This window comes from Xiphophorus maculatus, chromosome 12 (genome assembly GCF_002775205.1).
Source record: "Xiphophorus maculatus strain JP 163 A chromosome 12, X_maculatus-5.0-male, whole genome shotgun sequence".
Lineage (NCBI taxonomy): Eukaryota > Metazoa > Chordata > Actinopteri > Cyprinodontiformes > Poeciliidae > Xiphophorus > Xiphophorus maculatus.
Genome location: NC_036454.1, coordinates 28,105,530 through 28,126,147, shown reverse-complemented (window position 1 = coordinate 28,126,147; position 20,618 = coordinate 28,105,530). Strand labels below are relative to the sequence as shown.

The window sequence follows — 20,618 nt, the reverse complement described above, 5'->3', positions numbered from 1 at the left end:
TCTGTCATGGAATTCAAAGCATTTCATACCCGCTCTGTTCCTGGCGACGTCTTTTCAGTCTTTTATAAGCCTCTCTAAACTGCTTCCCTAAATGTCCAATCCATTACGAGCACGCTTGTAATATCCATCTAGGCTGACGACTGTCCCCCAGCCAACATTTGTCCATTATCCAAGCACTGTGTTTGGCTACAATCACCTACCATCTGGCTTTGTCAATGAGCGTTGCGGCTTCATCTGCAAACAACATTGGCTGTGAACCTCTCGACATAAATGAGCTTAAAACGCACAGAGCAAGGAGCTGGGATCTTCAAACAAATCCAGGGCGGGGAAGAAAAACAGTCTTGCTGGCAGACAGACTAAAGCTGGGAATAAAAGATTAAAAGCGTGAAAAACCTGCAAGTGATCACAGGCGTCACACTTTACATTTCAGGCCTGACAGCAGTGATAAGATGCCGGTTGTGTATTCTCATAAGTAAACAATGAGAAAGCCTTCCACAATGTAGCTGGCTGTGTTTTCATTGGAGGAGGAAGAGGATTAAGATTAGACAGAAGATGTGGTGAAAGCTGCTGTTCTCCAGTGTTAGCCGTTATTTTATTTTCTTCCCTCATAAGAAAAAAACAAACAAACAACAAAACAAAACACAGACCTAGATTTTATTTTACCAAATGCCTGTTATGCGGTGAGATGATAATGCAAGCTGGTTCATGAACTACAGCAGCTGGTACTGCTTGAGGGTCTATGCACTTATAAAGGCAGAGCTTTTTCTTTTTTCGAAACTAGAGAAAATGAAGAGTTTGTAAAATGTTGCCCATTTCGTGCAGTGCGTGACAAATGGTGTAGCATTCAAAGCGTTGAACTGCTTCAAGATGTAACTTTTAACGTGATGTCAATTTTTTTTTGATTTGTTTCTATATCTAAAGATCAACTGGACATCTGGAAATTACTCTTTAAAGCTGTAGGGATGACCCGCTAATTATAAATCAGTAACTAAGTTGAGCAACTTTCATCTGGTAAGTTGGTTGTTCATCAGTGCAGACAGAACAACTGCACAATGTGGCATGAGAATATGCCATCCTCCCTTGGCTCATCATGGCTGTTTATTTATTTATTTCAAAAGGGACAATGCAAATCACATAATACGTCAGAGTTAGCCATAAAGGCTAGTTTTCATCTGTAGTCCCTAAGGATACAGTCAAAAGATACAATTAATATCAACACTCACCTGTTGTAGGCTTAAGGAGGCCTACAACATTTGAATAGCATTTTGAGTAAGTAGCACTAAGCAGTAAATTCAGTAGCAGCGACGCACATTTGTGTGTACAGTGTCAGAGTTGTGAAGTTAAAACCGTTGACAAAACCAAACGTGATCAAATTGAACACGCTACAGCATCAGATCCAAGAAAAGGCGGTGTTGGACCATTCTTTACCAAAAACAACATATGTTTCTACTAAGCATCAGTGTAACGATAGTGGAAGTGCTGGAGAATCGAGGAACAATAATGGCAAAAATGGAAAAGATAAAGTGCAAACTCTTAATTCGAAGGGACGTGCTTGAAAAGTGAGCAAAAACATGATCCGATTCACTCTGTAAACTCATACATGCGCCCTCCAAAAGGCTGGTCGCGACCCCGACAATCTGCTCCAAAAGTCCCTCGCAGCCTCTAGTGATCGTGTAATTGCTCTCTCTTTGCGGCTAAAGCTGAATCCATAGTCGGTCAATGATTACACAGACACACGACGAGCCCCGGACACGCAGCACTTTTGACGCGACTCCCGCTTCCTGCCAGCCACGCTGCTGACTGACAGAAGCCGAGCGTCCCGACTCGTAACGACGAACACCCGCGAGAGAGGGGGAGAGGAACGCATTGATCATCAAACAGGCCTCTGGTTTCAACAATGAAACTCAATCAGCAGCAAACAAATGTTCTAAAGGGAGTAAGTTAATATTTGATGCACCCTAGGCTCTTTGCACATACCAAGCATGTTTCTAATGGACACAATAATGCACTAAAGGAGCCGAGGAGTGGCACTGTGGAATAGTGTGGAAGATCAGCAGTGATTTTACAAGCCAGATAATAGCGGCGCATCGAAAAGCCGAACAAGCCTTTGAAAACAGGCGGCGTGTAAAAGCCTTGACATCACCGTCTGAATCTTACCAAACAAACACAATTCTCTGTAGTCCGTTTTTTTTTTTTTTTTTTTTTTTTAGGATGCCAGGCCACAGGCTGCCTTCAACCCCCTTAACCGTCTGCCACACTACATATAAATACTACAAGACAAGACCATTTTAATTTTAAAAGTTATAAATATTGAGGAACAATGAAAATTATTTATTGGACAACAGAATGTCACAAGACAGAAGAGAATTTATGTGGACTGGAGCCGTTTGTGCCCCTCCTCTCCTTCTCCTTTTGTTGCACACGCTGAACGATGGGCATCTGCAGTAAGAGCTGGGAGTCCTGTAATTGCTTTTTCTGTCCCTGAAGCGGACCTTCCTGCTTTAAATCAAAAAAGCCAATCTCTGTCAGTAATGGCTCAATTAATAATTAAACACGTGTCTTATCTCAGCTGAGCTCCCACCCTATTTATTTTCATCTCTCCGACGAGATGGCTGCACAAACAGCATTAGCGCTATCAATAAATGGGAGCTTAATATCGGGCTTTTTCTTCAAAAAACGAATCCCTGTGCTCACAAGCGGTCTTGTGGCTGTGATCAGTAATATACTAAAGATTAACGGAGAAGAAGTTATGCTTTTGTTCACCGAATCCCTCCTGAATATTTATCTAACCAAACCTTTTGCCCTCTGTAGCAATTCTGTATCCTTTTAATGTTGTATTTCTTTAATTCTTATCATTTTATATCAAACAATGATGAGAAATTCTCCTGATAGAAACTGGATGAGTTTACCCTAACGGTAAATAAAACTAATTTCCTGGATTGGTCTAACTACAAGACTGTGTGGTGGAGGTTGGTACGACAGGTGAAGGACTTCAGGTTTGTCATTTTCAGCAACACTGAGAAAGAACGAAGGCTGCGTTTTCTACATAGGAATGCTGGTTGTTCACTCAGGCTGCTACAACACAGTTTCCACAGGTGTGGGTCGTTTCGAGCCCTACCTATTTTGTACTTTTGCAGTTTTGCTAGGGCCACCTGCCACAGGATGTTAATATTTGTATTAGGGAAAAAATCTGTCCAGATTTTCTTAATCTTGGGAGATTACGAGAAAGCAATCTTCTCTACTTTACCAAAGGTCTGAAAATCAGCCGCTGCCCCATTGTGCTCTGCCGTGAGAGAGTCCTGACTGACTGGTAACGTCCGCAAGTTCAATGTTAACAATAGTCACCCCACTGGTGCCAACTGAGCGACTTTTCAGGCAAAACTAATCGGTACTGGTGAGAATCGGAATCGGCAGGTCAGGCTTTTGGAACATTCTGAATTTGCAAATGTTGGCAGCCTTTTGGAAATCTTAAGATTTAAGGTAAAATGCGTCTTCTACCGAAGACTAACATGAACTAATGTTTACACTTTGTGAAACAGACCTAACAACACTCATTTCTATTATAAGACTCTTAAGAAAGTTAATTTTAAAACATCACTTTGCTTCAACTGAGCAAAACCCAGTTTTACAACTACTCTCTTGCACTCAACGGAATGGTGCTTCTGCTTTGATATACATAACGAGTCTTTAAAGTAGAAAGGCCAAAAAACATTTTTGTTCCTCTGAATTATAATTTTCAAACAGGAATTTGAGCCAGCTAAAATCGGTATTGGTAGGTCAAAGCTCTAAAAGACCTGAAATCATAAATTGGCCACAAATCTCAAATCAGTGTCACTTTGTTCGGTAGCTTATCTTTCATAAAGCAAAATTAGGTCCAACATACATTGACATCATATATTGAAATCTGCAGCCTTGTGGAGAGGTAGTTGAACAAAGTATTGGTCTTACAAACTATTTTCTGTCCAACATAAACTCAGTTGACTTTCATCAGGTTTTTATTTCACACCTGTGATGCTAATCAAGCTGCGTGGAGCCCTGTATGTTTTTCCAGTGTCACGTTCAATCTCCAGCTACAGGGTGTGCCTAAAAGCCAGCCACCCTCTCCTGGCTACCAGCACTCAATCCTGACTTAGCGGAGTCGAGAAGCTGATTAGTCGGTCAGAGGGCCAGCCTACATTCATTATTTAATAGGCGAGAGGCTACGAGCGGCAGAGCCGGCCACAGAGGTTAGTGATACATTATGCTGACCCGGCCAGAGGAGAGCCGCTCAGCCGAATACAAACATGTTCTCCCCGTCTGGCGCTATATGTCTGGGCTGCTCCTCAGTCCCCCTCCCTGTATCTCTGACCTTACTGTACCCTCGGCAATCACCATCCTTCCTCCCTTCTCTGCCGCTCAGGCGATACTGCGATTCGTTTTAACGCGGGCTTCCCACAGCCGAGTGCGACCTCCGCACCGCCGGCCCCGGCCAGAGTAATAGCAGAGGAGGGGACCCCGGTCCTTTTATTGACATGCAGCAAACAGCGGCGGTGGAACAAAGGCCACTCAGAACCCATTGAGAGAAAAGACCTACAGACAGGGTGGTTGTTTAGCGATTCGACACAGGGACCCTAGATTGTCTAGCACATAATGAGAGCTTAGGGAGCAAGCCATGAACCAATGGGGGGATGGAGGTACAGTGGAAGCGGGCTGAGAGCGGAGGAGAGGAGGGGTTTTTATCATAAAGAAAACCATTTGGACACAAAATAATTTGGATATCTGTGCAAGAAATGGTCCAAATAATAGTAATGAAAAAAAAAAAAACTATACAAGCAGAAACTAAATCCTTAAGCTACAGTGCTGGTAATGTGTTTACATATAAACAAGAGTTAGGGGATTAGCCCTAAATCCACCGCCAAGCTAAATGGTTTTATGCACTTTTTTTTTTTTTACCCCCCAGTTTGTTTACTTCGATGTCAATTAGGCTAATTTGTTCGACATCCCCAAATGAGCCACAAGATCCTGAGCGAGTGAACTTTGAAGTCATGTCTTTTAAAAGCTGCGATTTCCCCCAACGCCGCGGTAACCTCGACTTCACCTCCTATCTGGCCTCCGAGAAACACTAACGGTGTCAGACGCGAACGGCGGCAGATGTGTGCGCTCTCTTTTCCCTCTGCCTCCGACTCCGCACACTCTCCTCTTTCTTTTGTTCCACTGGCCTAATCCAGTATGTGTGGGCCGGTAAGTTTAATGGAAACAATTTATTAAGTCCGGCTTAAAATGCCATCTGCAGCTAAGCCTCCCAAAGCTGCTAAGCTCCTAGTTTCGCCCCGGAGCTTGCTGTGTTCACGCTTACTGTAATGCTCTGTTTAAAATGAGCACAACGGGTCAAAATTAATCAGGATTACAAGGGCACAAATCCACTTCAGAAATGGGTTTTCTACCAATCTTACCCCCCTCCCCTCCCCGCCCCTCCTTTGCTATCCCAAGATGCCTTGGGATTTCTGGTAGGGAAGCACACCGCGTTGGCTTACCCGTCAGGCGAAGACGATAGATGCTCAGAGAGTACAACAGGCCTGGCGAAAGGCGGTTTTAAGACCCACCCATGCAACATTCAACATCATCAGCGCAGATTCCTAAGAGTTCCTCTCAGATATTTCGAGCTGCTGACAGCTGGGTGATAACTCCCTGCTACTTGGAAAGACCCGGCATTGTGAAATGTCATGTAAAAGTGTTTATCTGCGCTCCGTGGAGGAGCCCTGTGCATGTTCGGCAGCTACTTTTAGCTCTTTATTCGCCTTCGAGCAAGTGACAACGCTACACTCTGACCTTCGATTCAATAACAGCAGCTCGCGGTGAAGCGTAAAAGTCTTTGCAGCGTCTTTACTTAAACACGCCATCCTCCAGCAAATCGATAATCTGCAGGAGGTTTAAGACAGGAAGTAAACAAAAACCAATAACTGTTAGATAATGCTTGCCCTCTGATGCACCTTCCTACATCGTAACCACCAACACACAGACACTCAACTGAACTCGCACTAGCTCTTGGGTAAAAGCGTCCACAGAGAATTGCACAGTGCCATTCCTGATACTATTACGCTGTGCTATCATCAGGTTGTCAAAAGAGCAGCAGTGGAGAGATGATAAAAATGAAACATGAGAGAGAGAAAGCAAGGGAGTCCCGTTTCATCAGCAACCACAGACACTAATATCTCTGAGTTTTTGATTATTAACTAGTAAGGGAGCACCGATTTTTCGGTGTAGATTTCCTTAATTTTGGGAGATCAGCCGATTTTTACATGTGAAGCCGATCTTATCTAGCTTGGCAAAGCTCTAAGAATCAACCACTGTCCTCTTTTGCTCTCCGGAGAGAAAGGTTTGACTGACAGACCGGCTCACCAAGTTATGTCTACTCGTTTACAATTAATAATAGTGACCCACTGTTGCCAACTCAACAACTTTCTTACTATATTGAGCAACATTTCAGACAAAAAAAAATTGGTATTGGCCAAAATCGTAATCGGCAGGTTAAGCTTTTTAAAAGGTCTTTAATCGGCGACCTGCCAGAAAAATGCAATCGGTGCACCTCTATTAACTAGTAGCTATGCCTGTTTTCAACTGTTGTGTGGATTTTGAGAAGAATGTCACAAAAATGGAGAAAAAAGTAGATTAACCTTGTTTCCATCTAATGGTTTCGAGTGAATCGAGCCTAATTTTGTCAAATTTTTATGCTATGCACGGCTGTAATAAACAGGAAGTAGAGTTTGAAAGCTAGCATGGACCACATATCTCAGAAAAATGGAGAGAAATTTTCAGGAATGTGTCGCTATCAGAAAAGTTGTAAATGTTTGATCATGTCAGAGACGTTAGAGAAAGGACAGGAAAGAATCGACTGATCAGTGATGTCAGGTAAATGTTCGGAAAACGTGTTTCCATCTTCCCTGTAGAGCATTAACTCTTTTTCGGAAAAGCCAAAAAACACCTGAAGTGAGCGCAATAACGATTGTTGCTAAATTCAGTAAGTTATTTCCAATTTCATAGATTCCACCAACACTCTCCTAACATGATACTTTGAAACGCGCATCAAAAAACGTTGATGGAGTCACAATTATTGTGTCACGGATAGATTACTAAGATACACTGAATTTCATTCTTTTTCTGCAAGTAATTCAGTAATAGTTAATAGTACATTTTCTTATTTAAAACTGTACTGTTTATAATAGTTTGAATTATGTTACCCTGTAACACAATTCATAAGTAAAAACCGTTTAAAAAATGAATTTTAATAGGAACATGGAGCTAATAATAGTGATAGTTCCTATAATAGTAAGTCTTATAATCAATAACACTACTGGTTTCAATTTTTATGTAACATTTCTTTTCTTAATCATTAGAATCACATACCAGCCCAAGTCTATTGTGGGCAATCAGGACATCAACTGAAAAAAAAGCAACATAAAAATAAAACAAACACCTATCAAGTGAATCACACAAGCATATTCACAGCACTATGTATGTATATTAATCTAGTATGTACCGTATATGTTTATGGTAAGAGTGTGTGTGTTTGCATCTGTTGTTGACTCTACCAGCTAGCAGCTCCACAGGCCTGGTGATTAAAGGAAAGAAGCCTTTCCTTTTCGGCAGTCCCTCAGGGCCCCAAGCTGCTAATGGGACACACTGTAGATGCAGTGTTGTACAGCAAACCAGAGGAAAACAGCCTGTGGGCTTCCCTGTATTACACACAATGTCCACACACAGAAAAACCCGTCTTGGCCACAAGCAGACAGCGTCCCAGGATCTACTACAGCTCCAGAAAACAAGACTGGAACGTGAGATGAGAACCGACTGGAAGTTATCCCAATTTAACTGTGATAACTTTGTCCTTCATGTTCTTTTTTTTTTAAGATTCTGTTGTCACCTCACTTTCTCTAACCTCTTCCTCTGGACCCTTCGCCTTCATCGCCCAAATAGGATCTGGATGATCTGTGTGATAATCAAGAGAGACTTTGATTGGATTGTCTGGATTTAATTCCAGCCATTTAATCCTCTGCCCTGCGCTCACTGTAGCACCAACTACAGAGTCTTTCCTTCACCTGGTAAACACAGGGGAAATTTTGCTGTAAGTAAGATATCATAAAAGTTACTAGAAATGCTTGTTTCACAACTCTCATGTTGGTTATGGATCATCTGAACCACACAGTTTATCAATACATTCGATTCAAGCCGATGAATGCTGATGTGTTTGTTGAGTCTCCCTGTGCAACCTTCCTCATCTGTCCGTATAGCTCACAGTATGTGGATCCATCTCATTCCAACCTCACCTTGTCTTAAAGGGCCGTCCTTCCTGCTTCTTGCCCAGAGGGGACACGGCCGCCATGCTGCTGCTATCTGTCACGGCTGCGCCCATCAAACCCCACACCCACATCTGCAGCTCAGACACCTTCACCCCCTGATTTGACCAGCTGAGCTTCACTGCATGTGGTAAATATTCATGTGCCAGAAATACCTGTTGATGTGTGTCACAGAATACACACACACACACAAAAAAAGCATGTGGAATCCCAAGTGGTCACGGCGTACAAAAAAAAAGAAAGAAAAAAAAGCAACAACAACAACAAAAAAAACCAAAAACAAGGGCCTAATAATTCACATATGTGCATATGTGAATGTGGACAAGAGCTCGTGTTGTCTGGGGGCTGACAAAGCTCTTTTTCTGTCTTTCCTTTGGCATCAATTATGATCCAGGCCTGCTGTCAGAGAGCTTGTAATGCCTGAGGGGAAGTACCCATTTGTGGGAGCATGTGGCAGGGAGGCTCTAAATCCTCCCTAATGAACCAATATGTAGGAGGGCTAAGCCTTTGGCGGGGTCGTCCAAGAAACACCACTGTGCACCCGGAGGAGAAAAAAACAACAACAAAAAAACCCCGCATGCATATGTAGTCACCAGACCTTGCTTATGTCTGGCGACATTTAAATCTGAATGGGAGCTGCAGGATTAGAGAGCCAGAGAGAGCCGTGGGCTCATTTGCAATAATACTAAAAAGATAAAAATAAAAAAAAAGGGCACAGATTTTGCTCTGTTTATGAATAAAGCAGAGGAGAAAACGGATGAGGCTCTTACCTTTGGGTGCGGTAGGGGAAAAGAGCTTCTCTGATCCTACATCAGATACCTGGAGGGGAAAAAAAAAGAAACACAGAAATTCAGAGATCACATGAATCTGAAAGAAACTAATTAAAATTATCATTCGCGCTCCTAGCATTTCTGTTCCAGAACCACAACTGCAGAAGCTGATTTATTTATCTGCAGTTGACGGCGTCACAGAGTCAATCAGCAGCAGTCGCCCGATCGAACAAGGACAGGAAGCTGCTTCTGGAGCCTGACTTTCCCCTGATGAGGTAACATTAGGTGGCAGTGTTGGGCCACCTGAAAACCCCCACACAAGAAACGCTGTCAAGGACATAGGAAGGCAGTCGGCTTGACAATGCAGCATCAGAGGACAAAGACATGGAGGGGAGAAAAAAAAAACATGCTGCTGCTAGGAAATCAGTGACATTTTTCCACCAATCAACACTATGCACTTCTATTTCTAATTCATCTAATTTCATTTCAACAACGGATCCCTCATGGTGCTATGGCATTGTAGTCGGTAAGCAGGAGACCTGATGTTGGTTGAGGTCAATATGAGGGAAGCTGAGGACAATTTGATGGTCACATGAAGTTTGGCGATTTAAATCAAAATTGCTGCAACGCAACTTGTGTGAGCGGGAGAAAAACCAGCCCCCGTTTTCCAGGCGATTGTTTCCCTTTGCTTCAGCTCCTTTCGTCTGACTCGTTAAAAAATCTGCAGGAGCCCGGCATATGTTCCACCCAGAGGGCCCCCGAGTGTCCTTAACTGCCACGCGTGTATTTCATGCTGCACAAAGGGAGCATATGTAAAGAATGAACAGCGAATCTTGAGAGCGTACAAGGGAGACATAGAGAGAAAGCGGATGATTCTGTAAACACAGATGGCTGTCCTTGGCATCCCTGTTAGTTCTTCACAAGTGTTTTGAGGACATCCTCTTCTTTCCAAGACCTTCGGATTCCGACTTTTACTGCGATTTGACTTTTTTTTTCTCCCTCCTACTATGTTTGGATGTCTCTTCTCTCGCAAACCACAACAGACCTCGAGTAGAGAGTTGATTCTCTTATGAACTTGCTTTATTAACAGGGCATAAAAACAGAGATATGAAAGCTCAGGGGAAGCCTCCGCCGAGGAACTCGACAGTCGAATCAGAAACGGAAAGCATTAAAGGGGAGAGGATCCGCTGATGACTACAAAGAAATATTTTTCTGTCAAGTTCTGCGGCATATATTCCACGAGGAGACGTCGTGAGTCATTTGGTTGAAGCTCAACGGAGATTGCAGGCAGTAATGGACTGAACAGATTTTCGGCATAAACACTCGATGATTATTGCACAAAACTCTTTAACTGAGTGTTTTGTTTTTAGCTGCTTGCTGAGTGGACAGATGCTAGCTACCGCAGGAGGAGTAGCAGTAGCAACATGTCGGCAATGGGTTCTGCTAGACCACAAATGCGCAGCAAATATTCAAGATTCCTGAAAGTTTTCACATTTATGGACGGTTGAATGGATGGATCAATACATACATTGATAGATTAATGTTTAATAGGGATGAATGAACAGAAGGACAGATGCATAAATGAGAGAGTGACCAGAAACTACTGGGTGACGGGACAAATTGACAAAATAATTTTATTTTTGTGAAAGTGCCTTAAACTGAATCGATCATGGCCTCTTCTTATCATTATTATTTTTTTTTTTAGATACGTCTGGATGTGTCAGCACATTTCATTTATCACTTTATAATACAATGACGTTATCTTATGTTTTTAATCAGGCTTAGCTTTTTGTTTTTCCTTCCCTTTTGTTTCTTAATGCATCCTGTCCAGCAGCGTGGCATTCAGAGTTGATGTCTGAATGCAAAGAAGTCCAACATATTTGCTTGAACAAGTGGAGCATTACACACACACACACACACACACACACACACACACACACACACACACACACACACACACACACACACACACACACACACACACACACACACACACACACACATGCACCTTAATAAATCACTTTGAGGTTTATTTCAAATGCAGCAGACAGAAAGAAAAAAGAAACAGGAAGGAAGAGACAGACAGAAATATAGAAATAAATATTGCAAGAAAGACAGAGAAATACAGAAAGACAAAAATAGAGAAAGATCAAAAGATACAGAAAGAAAGAAAGAAAGAAAAAGGGACACAAAGAAAGAAATACAGAAAAAAGAAAGACAGACGGAAAGAAACATGGAACAAATAGACTAATTGATAAATTGAATCATTTATACAACTGGACATGGATGAAGGTCTTCAAACACAAATATTTTTGAATTCCTATATTCTGAAAACACTTGAGTCATACGTCAGAGCCTGAGACTGTGTAGGAAGTCTAATAACATTTCTTTGGTCTCCACAAACGGAACAAAAGGACAAACTCTCAGCTGAAATCTTTTCCGTTTCCTCCTGCAGCAGACAAAGTGATCTGGCTCTAGAGGAGAGAAAGACTAGTTGTGCATTGCCCTCTTTCAATCTCCCGAAACCAGAGCGGCCAGGCTCCAGCACGGACTCTTTTGTTAGCTTTGGATGAAATTAAACGGTCCAGTACCAACCCTCGGCACCAAAAACAGCACAACCTCAGCCTTGAATCAAGGCCCTGCAGGCCCTGACAGAAAAATATGGGCTCAGAGTGAAATGAAGCTTGTCAAATGGACACAGAAGGTGGCTTAGGGTCGTGCTCAGAGTGACACGGGGTCACGAAAGTAGAAAAAAATAAAATAAAATAAAAACAAGCTAGGTGAGGCTACGACTCTATGTAACAGCTAAAAACAGTTGAGACCAAAGTGGTTATCCGGAGTGCGGCACAGACAAAGTGTGTTCCCAGGAACAGATGAGCTGTGTTTGGAACATCTCCTCCTTCCCATTCCAACCCCATGATGAACAGAAGCTCTTTTTAAATTGTACCTGAATCCCAAGTAACAGCGAACCAACATTTAAGAGTTTAATGCTGCGTTTTGCACCTGCCAAGTCTGCATGAGTCAGTCACACAATCCACAATTACAAGGCTGGCTTGTAAAGGCGATGCTTAAAAAAGGGCATGTCACAGCAGAGTTCTTGTTTCTACTGGTGGTTGTTTTTTGTTGCAGCTTCTTCCTGCACATTGCTGTTGGTCAGGTTGACAACTTTTCCTCTCCCTCTCGGTTTCTCTCTGGGCCGCGCTGCCGGCTCACCGAGCCGCCTGAGGTTGGGGTGCGAGGAGGTCATGTGTAACAAATTCTTCACACTCTCTCTGCTGAGGCGACCCCGACTGCCATTACCGACCAAGAGAAGGATGAGACGGACAGGAAATGCTTATGGAGGGAAGCCGAAAGACAACGAAATGGAGGAGCAAAGGGCACGGTTTTCAAAAGGAAGCGGGGAAATTTAACCATTAAACAAAACTAAAGGGTGGTGGTGGGAGGGGAGGGAATTTAAGCCACATTGCCCAAGAAGCCAAAAAGCCCTCGGAGCGGGCTGCAGGAAGCTTGACCTTTGCGAGGGCCGTCTGCTATTTGAGCCTGGGGCTTCAGGGGCCTGGCCCCCTCTCTGGAGGGCCGTCAGCTGGCCTCCGCTTTCCTTCTCTATTCTATTCATTAGCTATGCTTTATGATTCAGCTTCCTCTGAGCCACACAAGAGCTCCCCGAGGAAAGAGACTGCTGGATAGAGGGAGAAAAACGAAGTGAGGCTAGGGGGACGAAGAGGGGGAGCGGGGGAAGAAAGAAGGAGGTCACGGGGCCCAGCCGGAGCTCAGCTCCCAGCAGCTGTGAAATCCTCCCGTTTCCTCGGCAGGCGTAAAAAGAACACGGAAGGGGGTGTGTGTGTGGGGGGGTGCGGGGGTTAGAAAGAGAAAAGAGTTAAGGAGAGAGCTTGGCCAGTAAAACCCACCATTACAGCGCTAAATCCCTAAAGCGCCACATGCCGGACGATAATTCCCCAGATTTAGGGAATGCCAAATTACAAATTACGTCTGCTGTTTGTTTTAAGAAGTCCACAAACCCCCCCCCCCCCCCCGAACACAGATGACTTATTCACTCCATAAATCCTCCAGACAACGGCACAGCCGCCAAGGGAGAGCGGGGGAGGCGGTGAGTGAGACGCGCACGGCGAGGCCAGACGAGGAGGCAAACCGAGGGAGGGAGTGGAAGAGCGGAGAGAAAAGTCTCCATGTCCGCGTTGCTTTTACTTAACAACACGGCCGGCTAATTAATTTGGAAATATCGGAGACAACCTTAATAGCGTTCTTTTAATGGCGAAACGCCTCCACGCTTCATTTCTGCACAATAGGCCACCGGAGCAAGGCAATCCAGCCGAGGAGGGAGGGCCGCGCAATCAGCGGAATGACCTTGAGGCATAAAATTTATGAAAAGCATTGATCAGTTAAGGATGTGATTTCACTCAGACACGAAGGTCAGCAATTACCCCAGACTCAATTAACCTCATTTAGTAAAGACTGCTGAGAGACCAGTTTCTCCCCCCACATCCCATAACCCAGCACACATCAGCCCCTCCCTGCTTTATATCAAATGATCCCCAGGCTTTCAGTCTTACCTTTGATCTGGGAGCTCTATTTAATGCCCCGCATTCCACATAGCAGAGCAAATTATCTCTTAGCAGTAAGAAACCTTGCAGTCAGAGATTAGGTAAGCCCCAGACCAAATACAAGCAGATTCCTGGTACAGCCCTCCTCTATTTCTGGGTAAAGGAAGAATAGCCTTGCCCTTCCATGGTACATTTCTAAACACCTTGAGGCAGCTTAATCACGACGGCTTCGGCGTGAAAACAACAAACTTGTCGACAGGCTTTGTTGCAGGTTCATGTCAGTGAAGACTGTAATTGCTATTTAGTTCTGACTCATTTGGAGTGTTATGTATAAGACAGAAAGCTGTTGGACAAGATCTGAGGTGTTTGGTGTTAATCATATATAAAGTGACAGAGAAAAGTATTCGTACGACAGGATATTTTTAAAATTTTCATCTTAATTTAACTCAGTCCATCATATTTCTGCCACCTCTATGTGGATGATATGTTCACACACAACATGCTGGACGTGGGTCAAAAAGTTACATTTTGGTCTAATTTTATTTTATTTTTTACTGGAGCTCTTTTTTCCGCATGTTTGCCGTGTCGCCAGATGCAAACAGAACGTCTTGTTACTTTCCTCCTTTCTCCACAGCTTTTTATTTTTTCTTTCTAAAATTTACTGCAAGCGCCAGAATTTGGGAACACATGATGAAAGGCCTCTCTGTACATACTCTGCGAGGACAAAGACATTAGTTTACTCGAGGTGGCAAGGAGAAGAACGGAGCTCGCACCGGCCAAGTTTATGTCGAGCGCCGAACTCCTGGGATGATGACGGAAAAATTGCGGAAGAAATAACATCTCCCCTATGCTGCATTATCCAGGCCCGCTTCCAATTTCTGACCAATTACACAATAGTTGTCAGACAGAGCACATAAAAATAAAAAAAAAATCGGTTTCAGCTGAATGATGTGTTGAGAACAAGCAGAACCGAAGGAGGAAAAACCAACTTCTGAACTCTTGCGGAGTACACACACGCATCAGTCGTCGCTAATGGATTGAACAGAGATGTTGGGACAATGTTTTATAACTTAACCTCTGGCCTGTTTACTGTGTTCCCTGGTCTTCATGATGCTGTTTGCTTTATGATGAACCTCTGGGGCCTTTGCAGAACTGTTGGATTTTCACTGAGATTACATTACACACAGATGGACTCTATTCGCCAATTAAGTAACTCCCGAAGGCAGTCGGCGTTTCTTCCACTTGACGATTCCAGCACTTTTCAGTCACGCTCTCCATCGCGTTAAACAGGTGGCTTTATTATTTACTGTTTCAGCACATCATACACCGACTCCTTCCAAAAACCTTGTAATATAGAATTTTGGGAGTAGAGGGGTTTCACTATTTGGTCTATTACGTAGCTCAGGCAGGTTGAAGTGATATGAATACTTTGGAAAGCACCAGATATGGGCTAGTTGGAAACCAAACAGTTTTGAAGATGACAATATTCTTATAGAAATATCAGCTCTTACAGAACAATTCCTGAAACAAGTTTAATGGGCAGAACAATAGAAGGCAATTCACGGAAGAAAAAAAAACAAAACAGCACACTGTTATTCCTGCCTCAGCGCCCGGCCCAGCTCCTGTAGACAAGATAAGCAAAAATCTCGTTGGAAGAGAAGATGCCTGACAGGCCTCTATGTACACACAACCATGTTTGTATTTATATTGCTGCGCCGTGACACGGCACAAAAGGATTCAGCAGACGGCAGGCCAGAAGAAAATGAGAGGGAAAATGAAAGGAGCCAAATGGGCCATAGGGCACATTTCCTAGCACGGGCAATCAGGCGCTCAATTACCCAGGTTGAACCTGTCTGTCCATCCCTCTCCTTACCTACACACACGTCCGTACACACCCACACTCCAACCTACGCAGTGTTAATTTGCCTCCCTGCCTGGTGTTTCATCACTGTCAGCTTCCTCCTTCATTGCCCTCTCCGCTAACTTCCATTGAGTGTCTCCTGAAGCCACATTTGGCCACCCGAGCTCAGGATTGTGTGGCTCACAGGTGAGGCTGAGTTGCCTGGAACACCAGGCCAGCAAAGTCAATTCACTTTATGAATCAAAAATGTGTGCAACTTTTAAAATTGAAAATTGTTTGTTGTCGTGGCACAACAGCATGACCGCAAGACCACTCTGCATCCCCAACCATTTCTTCCCCCAGACATTGTGCTGAAGCCACTTTTGCAATAAATGCTGCATTAGCCATGCACAGTGGGACTACAGCTCCCAGGCCACAACAGGAGACACCAAATTAATTATCTCCCCAGCATTTGTCCTCACACCGTTCCAGAAACTTAATGACCTCCCGAGCGGTCGTTTATTATGAGCTGCAGCAGTGCCTTCCATGGGAGCAGACGGCATCTACCTTGCCTCCAATTCCCACCCTCCGCTCCTCTACACATCCACCGCTGTCGGCTTGTCAGAACAGGTGAGAGCCAGTAATAATGCGGAACCCCGGCAAGCACGTCGGGATGCGCCGAGACGACAGAGAGAGAGAGGTAGGATCCCACGCAACTGTCAACCGACGGATACTCGCCTCGACTGGAGGATCATTAAGATGATAATGAATTCCATGGTGACCAAGTAGAATGAAGTGGCCTCCCCTCGCATGCTTGCAAAAAACAAAAAAAAAACACACACAAACCACTTTGTACTTAGCCCCAAGTGCCATTTTTATAGGCACACATAAACGCCTGCGTGTGTATGGCAGAGCACCAGGGCTGGAAACTCCTGCCCCCGCTCGCCCTAGCAACAGACGCAAGGAAATGAATACCGATGGAAGTGCACGGGGGCATGAGCTTTGTGTAAAATATTACCCTCGATCTCGCTTGCTGCGCCCCGCGCCATCCCTCCGCCCTGCCTCTCTCTCTCTATTTCTCTCTCTCCCGGGCTGTGAAGCAGTTGCTAGCCCTTATCATTGCTGGCTGTCAGTTTAGTATACAAATTAGCAGTCTATCAGGGGAATGCAGGAGCCCGTTTCATCAGTAGGGAGAAGGGCAGAGGCGCGCATTGCATTAAGGTCTCTCACCGCCGCAGACAGAGAAAGTCACAAATCAACGGCGCAGCAGGCCCGCAGCCAACGCTAACCAGATAAGGAGAAATGAAGGAAAAGGGACGAGACATATTTCACTAGAGGGGCTCCAGATCTGTTCGAACTCCCTGCGAGGGGGCCAAGAGTGAAATATAGGGATGGGGCGCAGGGACCGACGAGGCAACAAATCACGACATCAGCCCAACAGACAGACAGGAACTCCATGAATAATAGATACAGAATATGAAAAGTACAGGAATTCCATTTGCGAAAGTGCCTTTATTCGATTAACAGCTACAAATTGGAGGAAATTAGCGCCAGCGCATCGACGCTATCTCCACCTAAGTGAACATGTGGATGTTAATACCAGAGGAGACAAAACATCTGGTGAGGGCTCTCATTAGGTGGCATAACGCAATGAGGCACAGCCTAAATTGCGGCAATAAAAGCCGACAGACAAATTATCTCAACCACCGCAATCCATTTAACTCAATTAACGAAACGCTTAGATTTGGAGCTTGGTGGTTTAAAAAGCACGCCAGGCTCCAGAGGGGTAGTAAGTCCAGGGTGGACAAATGGAAGACGGTGGGGAAACTGAAGCAGGAAATGAGCCGAGTCTCTTCAGAGAAGAAAGTCAAGTTTAATTGTACACCCCGTTTCAGCAACAAGACAGTTCAAAGTGCTTTACATCATATTCTGCAAAAACACAAAGTCTTACAAAGTATTTTTGGTCTAGATTCTAGTGCAAATACCTTAGCGCACTTGAAATAAGAGAAAAGTAACTTCCAAGTAACTTCAGCAAGATATAGGAGCTAATTTTAAGTCAAAAACACCTTGGTACTGATAATAAAGTACGAGTTCCACTTAATTTCAACCATACATTTTTCCCAGGTTATGAGTGAAATAATCCGCCAGTAGAAATAGTACTTTATCTTCAATATTGACTTAAAACAAGTGCCTGTATCCTGAAAAGTTACTTGCCAGTTAGTTTTGTCTTATTTTAAAAAACTCCACTAGAAACTGGACCAAAAATACTTGGTAAGGTTTCAATTTGTCAATGCCATCATCATAATCATCAAGCAAATACACATCGATGCTCATCAATGTCCCACTTACTACTAATCAAAGGGAACTCTAAACAGGTGGGTTTTCAGCCTTAATTAGAAGGAACTCACTCTTCAGCTGTTTTGCAGCTTTCTGGAAGTTTGTTCCAGTTTTGTGGTGCGTTGAAGCTGAATGCTGTTTCTCCATGTTTGGTTCTGGTTCTTGGGATGCAGAGCAGATCAGAACCAGAAGACCTGACTGGTCTGGAAGGTTGACAATAGCAAAAACAACAACAGGTCTTTAAATGTATTTTGGTGTTAAGTTATTCAGTGATTTATAAACTCGCAGATTTAATGTCCACTCTCTGAGCTATACAGTGAGTGTGAGAGGGGGCGGAGTGATCTTGTCTTTCTAATGTCAAAATGTATGCCAGCAGCGATAAGAAGCTGGGATAATCTCTGCGGTATCAGGAGGCTGCTCGTCATTACACCGTGGCCCTGATATAGATCGGAGCACCGCCGGCCTCCTCTGGCTCGCCAGGCTTCACGCCAGCAGAGATGGCAGATAGCCCTGTAAAGACACGGCTCACCACTCCCTGATTGGTTGGTCAGGAGCCACAACCAAAACGTTCCCCTTGGGCTGCCATGAGAAGGCAAGATAGCGGGCGGCGGGACACAAAAAGCTCACTCTCCGCGCATCTAGATTATCGCTTTGTCGTACAGCCTTTCCACTATTGTCCGTGTGGGTGGTGGGAAATAGTAATAATGAAGAGAAAAAAAAAAGCCTTTGTGTGAACATTATTGTCTGAGAAACAGGAGAGTAGACAGGCGGATTATTTCAAAAACAGCTTCCCCCCCAGAGCTCTCACAATGCACCAGTGTTGATGCCGAGTGGAGGATCCTGGAGGAGATAATAATAATATTCCTAGTCAGAGCCTTTGCTGCATTTGAGCCGCCTTGTAACAGAGAGATACACATCATTCTGACTGGCCCGCTGTGACATAATCACCCTGCAGAGAGCTGCAGGCGAGCTTGGTAGGCAAACCACCTCTCACTGCAGCTTGTTAAGAGAAAGGTGGCTTTAAGCACTGCTCAATAAAATCTCCCATTGAACTTGTTTTTTTTAGGGGTTTTTTCCCAGTCCATCAGAACAATGTCTAGGTGAGTCATCGCCCACCTCAGGCTACACAACTTACATTCTTCCTTTCTTCTTTTCTCTCAAGATTACACTTTGCTGTTGACTTGGATGAATTTGCTAAGAGGGGGGGGGGGGGAAAGAAAAAGAGACAAACAAACACACTCAGTAGGATTTTAAATAATGCAGCGATTAAAAAAAGAAAAGAAAAGAAAAAGCGGTGACCCTTTCCCTCGCCTCAACCCACACATGGTGAGTTTGTTCTGCAGGGGCAAAGACAGCTCACAAAGACAAGAAAAGCCGGAGTTGGCACTACACGGAAATTTGCGGTAGGCATTGGCTCGCTCCTCTGGGCGCGGACACCTTTAATGAGAGGAAAAAATGTGCAGCGAGAGGCAGCTCTCACCCATGCTATGCCAGTGATTTTTGAGTAAAATGAATCACCTCCCCTCTAACACAAATAAATATTGTTCTAATACCAGTGGGAGCCTGATGCCGACTCTAGGCTACGGAAAGGGATCCAAGCTTTTACCAGCCTCCATATCCCCGGTGGGATTCTGCATCCCACAAATTCAGAGTCTGCACACGATGAGCCCACTACATGTCTGTGAACCCTCGGATTCAGGTTTGGCTAAATGTAGAACTCTCAAATGATTGGCACCAGGTGATGGAGGCTTGAGGGTGAACAGGAACAAAATAATGCTGCACATTTGCGCTACACCACAAACATCAATGGATTTTACTGGGATTTTTATGAAAGGTTTGGGATTTGTGTTCATCCCCCAAGTCTAACACCTTTAAATAAAGTCCAGTCAAAACGACTACCTTCAAGTGTCTTTAATTAGCAAATATTGTCCATCTGTGTGTAGTTTAATCTCAATATCAATTTAGCTTCAGCGTCATGAAGACCAATGGTCAAGGGATGAAGCAAAACAATGTCCAACGCTTTAGAGATTCCACAATCTAAGAGCAGAAAGATCCAAGGTTTCGCAAGGTTACCGAAACATGGTGGAACTTGAATTAAAGAATCAAACAAGAGGTCAATAGCAACTCTGGAGGAGCTGCAGAGATCCACGACTCTAGAAAATCTGTTAAAAAAAACAACTATTAGTCTCCACAAATTTGGCCTTTATGTAGGAGTGGTGAGATGAAAGTCGTTGTTGGAAGATAGCAAAGCAAATTTCAGTTTGAAGTTCGCCACAAGCCATGTAGGGGGTACAAAATGAATACAGCTAAACACAGAGCATTCTGGGAAGATTGGCTGAGATAACGGGTATTCGAATGTAAGAATGGTCCAGTCAAAGTCTAAACCAGAATCTGTTTTTCTGAAAGGGATCAGTGTCGGCCAATACTAAACCATAGACGTCTGTATCAGTGGTTCCCTGGTTGTAACATGACCAAGTGTGAAAAAGTACAAGTTGTATAAATACTTTACAAGATACTGAGCACTTCTATCCCCTGTAAAAACCAACAATGCCCCAAGGATAAAGACAACCACTTGCTCTACTGAGCCACAAAACAGTTGGGTAGGAGCAAGATGGCAAGTGGTGGAGTGGAAACCTGGAAGGGGGGTAGAGTAGACTGGCACCCGTTGCCCAGCATCCGGTTGCTCTCACACCTCCGTCCTACTTCAAGGCAAACATGGCATGCACTATATAAAGGTGTTTGTGGCTTCTGAAGCCCCTGGGCCACTGTGGAAAAG

At 44.1% G+C, this 20,618-nt stretch overlaps 1 protein-coding gene across 6 annotated transcripts in view; it reads right to left on the bottom strand.

Moving 5' to 3' along the window:
* The window catches only part of fbrsl1 (fibrosin like 1), a 356,926-nt gene that overhangs the window by 37,414 nt on the left and 298,894 nt on the right, over window positions 1-20,618 (bottom strand). For all 6 annotated transcript variants that reach the window (XM_023343195.1, XM_023343196.1, XM_023343200.1 and 3 more), the window contains one exon: window positions 9,104-9,152. In XM_023343195.1, the coding sequence (XP_023198963.1) occupies window positions 9,104-9,152 (49 nt within the window). The remainder of the gene's footprint in view (window positions 1-9,103; window positions 9,153-20,618) is intronic.